The 10,233-nt window shown below is 42.1% G+C and overlaps 2 protein-coding genes across 4 annotated transcripts in view; one reads left to right on the top strand and one right to left on the bottom strand.

Annotated features, from left to right (window-relative positions):
- ovch1 (ovochymase 1) overlaps positions 1-10,233 on the top strand; it is a 136,099-nt gene that overhangs the window by 32,744 nt on the left and 93,122 nt on the right. The gene's annotated exons all lie outside the window — the stretch shown is intronic.
- The window catches only part of kics2 (KICSTOR subunit 2), a 14,259-nt gene continuing 8,481 nt past the window's right edge, over positions 4,456-10,233 (bottom strand). For all 3 annotated transcript variants that reach the window (XM_017494440.3, XM_017494441.2, XM_017494442.3), the window contains exon 4: positions 4,456-6,374. In XM_017494440.3, coding sequence (XP_017349929.1) covers positions 5,555-6,374 — 820 coding nt within the window. In that variant the 3' untranslated portion in view covers positions 4,456-5,554. The remainder of the gene's footprint in view (positions 6,375-10,233) is intronic.

Genomic DNA, 10,233 nt, shown 5'->3' with positions numbered 1-10,233 from the left:
CATACAAGACCAGACTCCTGGTCCTATCTGCTTGAATGGGGAGAGACACATAAACCAGAAACGGTTCAACAATATGACGTTTTAAACACTTCATATTTGGGAAAATAAATAAATATGTGCAGTTTTGGCCGAAATAACTCGGAAAACCCCACGTATTTTTTCAGGGATTTTCTGTTATTGCACTGCGCATGCGCCTTTCTTTCTCTGTTACTGCGCATGCACCTTTCTTTCTCTGTTACTGCGCATGCGCATTTCTTTCTCTGTTACTGCGCATGCGCCTTCCAAGCAGAGCAAAGCGCGTTCATCATTGTCCAGGTGTTTTACGCTATCTTTACTGACAAGATAATTGGCTCCCTTTTATTTTTTTTAATCAAGGGGCGGGACTTGCTGAGCATTACAGGCTCCCTTGTTTATTTTTCAACTAATAGCCTGTCTCTACTCAAATCCTCCCTGATCGCAGCCATCTGCTCCAACACACCTGTTTTAACTTCTTACTGAACCTAATTACCAAAGTCCTCATCATGGAGTTGAATCAAGTGTCACATCATAGCATGCAAAACACAAATATGTTAAGTGACAGAGTTAGTTAGTTCCGTCCGCGCAGCGGGGCGCATCGGGCAACAAGCATTCGCCAGCGGGCTCGGTCGGAAGCGTCGATTTCCACATCTTCCCACTTGACATCGAGCGCTCGTAGATCCTCCATGAACGTTCGTCGCCAAGTATTCCGCGGCCGCCCTACTCTTCTCTTCCCTCGTGGCGGCGTCCAGCGCAGCGCGATCTTTGCGTGGCGGTGGTCAGACATCCGTAGAATGTGTCCTGCAAAGCGCATTCTTCGCTCTACGACCATTTCTGCCAGGCTGCGGGAGTTTGTTCTTCTTAGAATTTCTTCATTTGAAATACGATCACGGTATGATACACCGAGTATTCTTCTCAGGCATCGTTGTTGAAACACATTCAGCTTGTGGATGACTGCCCTCGAGCTCTTCCAAGTTTCAGATGCATAGATGGCGGTTGGGATGATGATGCTATTAAACAGGCGAAGTTTGCTGTTGGTGTGGATAGTTCGCCTAGCCCAAATCGGTTGTAGCTGTTGGAAGACTGCAAATGCTCTGCCGATTCTGCGATTGACATCCACGTTAGTCCCACCATCCGTAGCCACAATGCTGCCAAGGTAGGTGAACTGTTTGACTTCTTCGATCAGCTGGTTGCTCACCGTGATCCGCACCGGCGTCATCCGGCCGACGGCCATGACGTTGGTCTTGTCAGTGCTGATCCGTAACCCAACTTTGGCTGCTTCGTGCTCCAGGCTAGTGGTCATCTCCTGTAAGACTTTCCCATTCTGCGCCAATAGCACAATATCGTCGGCGAATTCCAGGTCGGTCAGGCGTCCCTGGCCTGTCCACGGAATTCCAGACGCTGGCTGTGTTAGTGCTCGTCGCATGACGAAGTCCATCATCATGAGGAAAAAGAATGGTGAAAGAATGCAGCCCTGTCTGACTCCAGTCTCGATGGTGAAAAAGGCAGTATGACCTGTGTCCGTCCGGATGCAACAGCTAGAATCCTGATATAAGTTCTGGAAAATGGCGATAAACCGCTGTGGAATGCCATATAGCCGTGCGATGTTCCAAAGCGATTTCCGGTGGACGCTGTCAAACGCCTTCTTAAAGTCTATAAAGTTGACCAAGAGCGGTTTCTGATATTCGGAGCTTTGTTCAATGATGTTTCGGAGAGCAAAGATTTGTTCAGTGCACGACCGACCGCTTCTAAACCCGGCCTGTTCGTCCCGTAGAGCCTGATCGACTGCTCGCAGTATCCGTTTGAGGAGGACGAGACAAAATACCTTGCCTGGAACAGACAGAAGGGTGATGCCTCTCCAATTGTTACAGTCTGCGAGATTACCTTTCTTAGGTAATTTGACGATGACACCCTGTCTCCAGTCATTTGGGACACGTTCCATGTGCCAGCAGTCATTGAGCAGCGTAGTGAGCACCCGTACAACTTCATCACCACCCGCTTTCAGCATTTCTGCCGAGATTTGGTCAAGACCAGGTGCTTTGTTGTTTTTCAGATGACGAATCGCTGCAGCGACCTCAGCATCCATGATGTCGCTCATGTCCACTTCCAGCTCACAGGGAGGAGGAAAGACTGTAAAGTCGTGCGTGGCTACGGGAGCCGGCTGGTTTAGGGTGTCTTTGAAATGTTCCACCCAACGCGCGTCCTGCTCTTCTTTGCTAACTAGCATCCTGCCGGTTGTATCCCTTATCGGCCCAGTGGAACCGCTTCGGGCCCGAGTGAGATCTCTGACCACACGAAAAAGAGTCCTGCTGTCACCCTGGTCCGCAGCCAGTTGTGCTTCAGTGCCCTTCCGGTCCAGCCAGTCCTTCTTGTCTGCTCGGCAACTCCTCTTGACCCTGCGGTCGAGTTCTCGGTACGCCTGCGATGCTTCATTTTAAAAAGCAAAGCCGTAAGTGACAGAGGCACAATAATAACAATTATCTTATTTTCTATTTTCACCCCATGTGTTAAAAATGCAAGAGGGTCTGAAAATGCATTTAGACCTCACCTGAGAGCCAGAGACACGCGTGATCAAACAGCATGTGCAGACTGCAGCATTTCTCCCATCATGCATCTGAAAGGTAAACTGTGCTATGTTCAGTCTGAGAAGATATATAAGTTAGTCATTTCTAGAGATGCACCAATACTAAATTTCTCAGCCGATAAGATAACCGATTATTCAGAGTGATATCGACCAATACCGATAGTTCGGCCTTTTATGCCTTCTTTTGAATTAATAATAATGAATTCCACAATTCTGAAAGAAATGCAAATAAAACCTTTATTCCCTCCATGTCAACAATTTGTTTCACAGTAACTGGTCTCATGAACAGAAAACACATTACTCTAATTAACATTAACACATGAACTCAATTCTGAAGATTAAAGTAAGATTATTAACTTATTGAATTTATTAACATTGACTGAATTGTAAAAAACCTCCTGATAGTCTCACATTCACTCAATACAAACAGACGCATTTCTACTTTATCATTAACATCAAACTGGTAATATATAATATAAATTTTTTTATATATTAACAATAACTGGATATGAAATATACTACTGTACAAATATATTTTTATGTGCTATATATATATATATATATATATATATATACTTTTTTGTCAACTCATCTTCATTTAAATCTTTCAACGGTGTACTGGCGTTTTAATTCAGCTCCAGTAGCTCAGCAAAAAGATAAATAATTTAGACTCGATGCCAAAACTCCCGCATCACTGTTGCTCACTTCCGGTGTAAAATTTGATCAGTGCAGAGTTTACAAAGTGCAGTTTTGTCATCATTCCACACAAGAGACATCTTCTTTACACACAGCATGAGATCAATGTGTTTTCCCATCCTCTGTTGATTGACGGGATATAATCGGCCCTGATCATCGGATGTTTTTAAACTATCGGCCGATAGCGGGAAATTTTTTTTCCCCCCATTCTGATGTTTGATGTGAACATCTGGAACAGAACTGAAACTCTGGACCAGAAAAGAAACATTCTGATGCTGGATTGGTTTTAGATAGAACCATGAGAACAAGCTGAAGAGCCCTTTGAGGCTTTGGATATTATTGGATAATTATGACTTGTGGATAATATGAGTTCCTGGACGTTCAAGAATATATTTTGTTGCCTAATCTTCATACACGGAAAATTATTTTTATAATCCCTGGACATCGCAAAAAAAAGCGAGGGAGAAAAAAAAAAAAAAAAAGGGGTGGGGGGTTCCCTGAGGTGTTTTGGATAGTTATGGTTTCTTAGTCTAACCAAGGGGCTCTACCCTGAAGCTTCACTAACAAGGAAATTGTCTTTTTTTAGGGATCTACATGCAACCTTTATGAGTTTCACAATTTTACACAGCCTTCTTTGCTCATAATTACTAAGGGTGCCAATATTAGTGGAGATTTTATATAAAACAGATCAGCCAATACATTAAAACCACTGACAAGTGAAGTGAATAACATTGATTAAAGTGGCACCTGTCGAGGGGTGGGATTTATTAGGCAGCAAGTGAACAGTCACTTCTCAAAGTTGATATGCTGGAAGCGGGGAAAATGGGCATGCGTAAGGAGCTGAGCGACTTTAACAAGGGGCAAATTGTGATCGCTAGACGACTGTCGGAGTGTCTCCAAAATGGCAGGTCTTGTGGGGTGACTAGTACCTACCAAAAGTAGTCCAAGGAAGGACATCCGGTAAACCGGCGCCAGGGTCATGGGCGCTCAAGTCTCATTGCTGCACACGGAGATCGAAGGTTAGCCCGTCTGGTCCGATCCCACAGAACAGCTACTGTAGCACAAATTAATGAAAGTTATTGCTGGCTATGATGGAAACGGGTCAGAACACACAGCGCGGCTTGCTGTGTAGGCTTTAGAAAGGGACAAATACCAACATGATGGTTTAGCATTCCAGTTTATTCACAGATCAAGTGTCAAGTCATACACATGAGAGAAAGAAATGAACAGAACAAGTTCAGGAGTTTTGCATTCCTGTTATAATTTCACATAAAAATAATTTAAACCCACACAAAAAAAAAATTTTTTCAAGAATATCAGCTTTTGTAAGTTCTACAAAAACAGATGATCATTTAGAACACTTAAGTCACATTCAGGTTCAGTCAGAAATTTGGCAGAAATTAGCTAAAGCTGGGCATTTTAAAGCTCAAACTTCAAACCAAAAAAGTTTTGGGGTTTTTCTTTTTTCTTTCTTTTTTTTTTTTGTGTTCGCTCCAAAGCCATGCTTTCTAGGCAAGTAGAAACACTTCTTTGTGACGATTTCTTGGATGTTGGTGGTCCACATCATTCTTTTTTTTTCCTCCATTTTCCAGAGACTAGCGTTTCTCTCCTAAGCAGATATTTTACTGAAGCTGCAGGAATGTGAGAACTTCACCAAAGATGTCCAAAAGTTTTCCAATTTCAACATCATTATCGCCACCTTTTAAAGCTATAACGTATTTATTCATTTGATTCTTTTTGAGCAGTGAAATCATTTCAGTGCAAACTGTAAACACATCACTCCTTTATAAACTCCCACAATGAATCCGTTCAATTAGCTCCATGCTGCAAACTGTTTAAATGATTTCTAAACTTTATTTTTGTAAACAATTACAGTACAAAAAAAAGAAATTATGGAATTATAAAATCAAATGATCCGCTATTAAAATGCTATGCACTGCATATTAAATTAAGGTGAACGGTAATTGGTTTCATAGCAGCAGGACTGAAATACAATGACTAAAATACTACAAAAAAAAAATCAATCTGTGGTCTGATTGGTCACAATAGTTGTGTGAAATCAAAAGGAAAACGACTGGCTACTGGACCTCTGGTGTTTTTTTGAGAGTAAAATAAAGACAATGTAAAAAGTTTCAGCAGCATAATGACTCAAATAGAAACTGTTTAAATCACATGGGTGAGATGTTCTAACTTATCTTAAAGGTTATATATTGCTCATGTTAATGAATGCTTGATGTGAAGTAGGTCACATGATCATGTTCAGCCTTTGGAGCCTGGCTTGAGTGTGCTGAAGGGTTTGGAGTTCCTCAGTGAGCCAGAAATCTCGTGCAGAAAGCCCACGATGTGCGAGTCTTTCTCCGCCTTCTTACCGTCAAAGATCACAACAAGGGTGAAGTGAGGCTCGGGTCTCGTCATGAAGTACGTACTCTGGACCTTGTCGTCGTAAAAGTATGTAACTTTGTCGAGGGTGTTGAGCTCGTTGGTGCGGTCGCTCATGATCATGATGACGTTGGGCCAGTGGTTTAACGGCCGCTCGCCTCCCGGAACGGACACCACAGCAGGGAACTGGTCCACGCCTTTAGGAGCCTCTCGGTACGAGTGTGGGTGGTGGTAGCCGTGGCCCTGGAAGCTCTCCATGCCACGGTTGTCAAACACCAGCGAAACGTTGGTGGCGTCGTGCTTGCGCACGAAGGCTGAGATCTTTCCAAAGTAATCGGGTGAAGTGCGAGCCGTCAGCGCCTTCATTTCTGAGGGCGGTGCTTGCCGACTCAACGCTTCATGGAAATAAAAGCTGAACTTGGCCAAAAGCGCCCCCTGCAGGCGCTGCAACCACATATACAAGTGCGGCGGCTGCACTGCCTTCTGGGACTGACCGCCAAACAGGTGCTTGCGGGTCTCACGCTGGCGCTCGAACACATGAGCCCATGCCTGCAGTTTGCCGTGAGCGCCGTGCAAGTTGAGCAGCGAGGGCAGGAAGTGCCACTCGGAGATCTGAGCCTGGCAGCGCAGCAGCTGTGCCAAAACGTCCACCTCCACCTGGAAGCCGCTCTCCAGACGACTCAGGATGGGATGATGGAACCTGCATCAAGGAGAAAACAAAATGGCCGTCACGGACCGCACGAAATGGATGGAGAGAAACCGTGACGCAGCGTTGAGACCAGAAGAACTCACGACTCGGATGGAACAAACGCGAAACACCACGAAAATCCACTCTGCACTCCCCGAGATCCCTGAAACGTGTCAATGTGTGCGTGTGTGTTCAAGACATTATGCCAGTACGCTTCTCCAGGCTCATTAGTGTCGGAGACCGGAGTCATGAATATGGCACGGCTGCTTTTAGCTCATTACATCACCTCTGTATTCAGAGCCAGCATGCGAATTCTTCACCCCTGACTGAACATTAATTACACATCTTAGCAGGCGGCGACAGAAAGAAAGAACGAGCGAGAGACGGCGTGAAGAGGAAAGTGAGAGAAACTAAAATAAATGGGGTCTATAAAAGAAAAAGAGTTGGGGGTGTATGCAGATAGAGAAAGAAGAGAATGGTTTCCGGTTTTTAATCAGAGTCTGACCATCAGCCGGGTAATAAAATCAGCCGGAATTACAGATTTGGTCTTTAATGACATGCTGATAAAGCACCAGTCACACCTCTGCACATGCTGCACAACTGGTGGACAGCGGTCTGGATGGGGAAATGTTTATTTATATATTCAGCAGATTGAATCAACCACTTGGAAAAATACTGTAGCTGAATTATGACTTTTTTTTTTTTTTAAATACCATGATTCCATCTGCAACATGAACCATCATTTGCTGCTTGTTGCAGATAATCACTCAATTTGATCAATTATTTAACTGCTCATGCAGCTCGTCAAGAAAGAAAGCAAGAAAGAGAGAACGGAAGAAAGAAAGAAAAAGAGAGAAAGGAAGAAGGTGAGAAAGAAAGAAGGAAAGAAAGAAAGAAAGAGAGAAAGAAAGAAGGAAGGAGAGAAAGGAAGAAGTTTTCACAGATTTTCATCTGCAGCTCTGGGTCGGATCAGTGACGTGAACACATGGCTTGTTAGAAAAAGAATCCGCGACGGAAATATAGTGTTTAAAGATGTTTGGACAGGAAGTGTTTATTGTCTCAAGTTCAAACCAGAAGACATCTGATCTGTTCAGTCTGTGGAAGCGGTCAAACTCCATTAGTCAAAAGTGAAGATGTGAAGCGCAGCCGAGAAAACAAGATCACTTCAAAGTGTCCTATTTTATAGCAATGAACTAATCACACGGTTAAACATTCAGCGGTTACTGTTAACACTGACTACGTTTACATGCAGGTCAATATTCTGATATTAATCAGACTTTGGCAATATTCTGATTAGTATTGAGTCGTATAAACGCCACAATCAGATCGCCCGATTCAGATATTCTGTTAGATATTCTATTCAATATTCTGATTGTCACTCCTGGAATATTCCTGTTTTTATCGGAAATGTTGCATGTAAACACCTTATTCAGAAAATCCACTGAAAAGAAAGATATGCGCATGCTTAGTCCACAAGGAATCGTGGGTGCTAACAGACACTTAGCTGTAGGCTAGGTATTTAGGAATGGTAACTCAGGCATACAACCATGTATACAGTAATATTCTGATGCCTGTACACATGTAAACATCGTATTCGGAATGCGGCTGCAACGCGAATACAGACCATAAAGGGAATCTGATGTGCACGTAAACGTAGTCATTGAGTCGTGTTAGCTCCTTATCCGCAATCGATTTGCAGCTGAACATTTACAAATTTTAGTTGAACACCCCTGGGGTGTGTGTGTGTGTGTGTGTATGTATATGAAAACCATGCTATACAGTATTTTAAACAACCACCAAACATACTGTTGGCCACCAGGGGGCACTAATAAGAGCTCTGCCTGTGTGAACAGTTATTTGATAAGCTGCATACTGTATATCGCTGCACTCGACCTGCCTCAGAAGTGAGACATCGGAAGTCAGAATTGCAGCGTTTACGACCTCCGTGCTTTTGAGCTACAAAGTTAGGAAAACCACCACAGATACCTCCATGTTTGGCTCTGGTTAGCAATAAGCTAACTTTGAGAAGTCATTTTCCTGCTCAAAACACTGAACTGTTGAGTCAGTTATAGATTTAACAAGCGATTGTCTGTATGTTGACTGATCTGAAGCTAAATCTACAGTATATACAGTACAGTACGACTCCGTTAAAGGATATTTACAATATGTATACTATTACTGTCTACCACAGGCTGGTAATCAAAATCACCAATGAAAATCTCGCAATGACGGACAAAAATCTTAAAGGTGCAGTAGGTAAGATTAGGTCTCAATGTGAAGTAAGTGGGTTTTAATTATTTTATTTTTTTTACTACTTAAGCCCACCTCCTCATTCCCACCCATGTTCACAAAGCTTTGCCCCCAGCATCCTCTGTGACCTGTAGAGTGTCTATAAAATGACTGACAGGAGGCAAATCCAGACAAGACAAGACCAATGGGTTTTCTCAGCCCCATAATGCACTTGTGCTGAGTTCATGGCTCAAACTTTTATATTTTTATCCTATTTTACATATATTCATGTATGCATTTATACAAGAAAGAAATACTTTTTTGTTGTTGTGGGTTTTTTTTTTTTTTAAACACTATTGCATCTTTGAATAGTCAAGCCACTCAGGAGTCTCGAGACACGTTAAACATGCTTCGAATCAGCAGTTTTTCAAGCGTTTTGTATTTTTACTAAAGTAAACACACCTGTGCTATTTTCTTGTTTAATAGTAATATCTATCGAAACTAACTTCCAGTCCCAATCGCAAACATTACTTGAAATGACCAAGCCAATTTGTTTAAATCGGTTTTAGGGAACTTAATATTCTAGTACAAGGTGTGAAAATATCTGATCTGAATAAATCTAATCGCTTAAAGAGTCTTGTATATAGTGTTGAATACTACCTACAAGCAATAACTAAAAAGTATATTAAACACCTACAAAATTCACCTTTTTTGTTTTGTATTTTAATAAGCTTTGTATAGTGTGCTAAATGTATTTGGAATCATGTATATTTTAATCAAGTATCCCACAGTAATGTATTTATTTAAAATAAAACTACTATAATACAAATACTATTATAATTTTCTTTATTATATATATTTGAAGTGTTTTTTTTTATGTATTCTTTTTTTTTTTTTTTTTTAGAGTGTGATCAGTTTATCTGCAAGCACTTTTGAATATTTTTTTAGCATATTTTAATTGTATACATAATTTTTTTTTGCATATTTACATGTTTACTCTTAATAGATTGAGTGCATTTATTTATTTATTTATTTGTTTGTTTGTTTATTCATTTATTTATTTATTTTCAGCAGGTTCTTGACCGTATAGCGGTCCATTCGTTAATATTAATGCCTGTGAGAACGTGTACACTCCGTGTCAATATGGAGGGCGAGTTTCAGTCACTGGGACGTTTCTTTATTTCCTCTTTAGAGTTCAGTAAGAAGGTCCACTCGCTCAATGCTTCAAGGTCAGGGTCATCTAACAAGGCTTTAATCTTATTCTGACCCAGACGGATGTCAAACAGCTGACGAGCACAGGGCCTGTCCGGGAGCACTCTCTGTCTGATTAATTGATCAGATAACAGTGTACATAACAGTCACAGTCTCTCTCTCTCTCTCTCTCTTTCTCGTGATTACTCACAACCTGGCATTGTTCCTCTACATCTCTCCATCACTCTTCCCTCTCTCCCCTTCTCTCCCTCCTTCTCTCTCTCTACCCCATCACTCTTCCCTCTCCCTCTGTCTCCTTCTCTCTCCATCATTGCATCTCTTTAACAGAGTGCAGCGTTCACCTTGAGCAGAGATCTCATTGCACACGCGCGCACACACGCGCACGCACATCAGATCCGTGATATGCAGCAGCTTTATCTGTACTGTATAT

Source organism: Ictalurus punctatus, chromosome 19 (assembly GCF_001660625.3).
Source record: "Ictalurus punctatus breed USDA103 chromosome 19, Coco_2.0, whole genome shotgun sequence".
Taxonomy (NCBI): Eukaryota; Metazoa; Chordata; class Actinopteri; order Siluriformes; family Ictaluridae; genus Ictalurus; species Ictalurus punctatus.
Note: the sequence above shows the minus strand (reverse complement) of the source record. Positions and strands in the feature narration are given on the sequence as shown.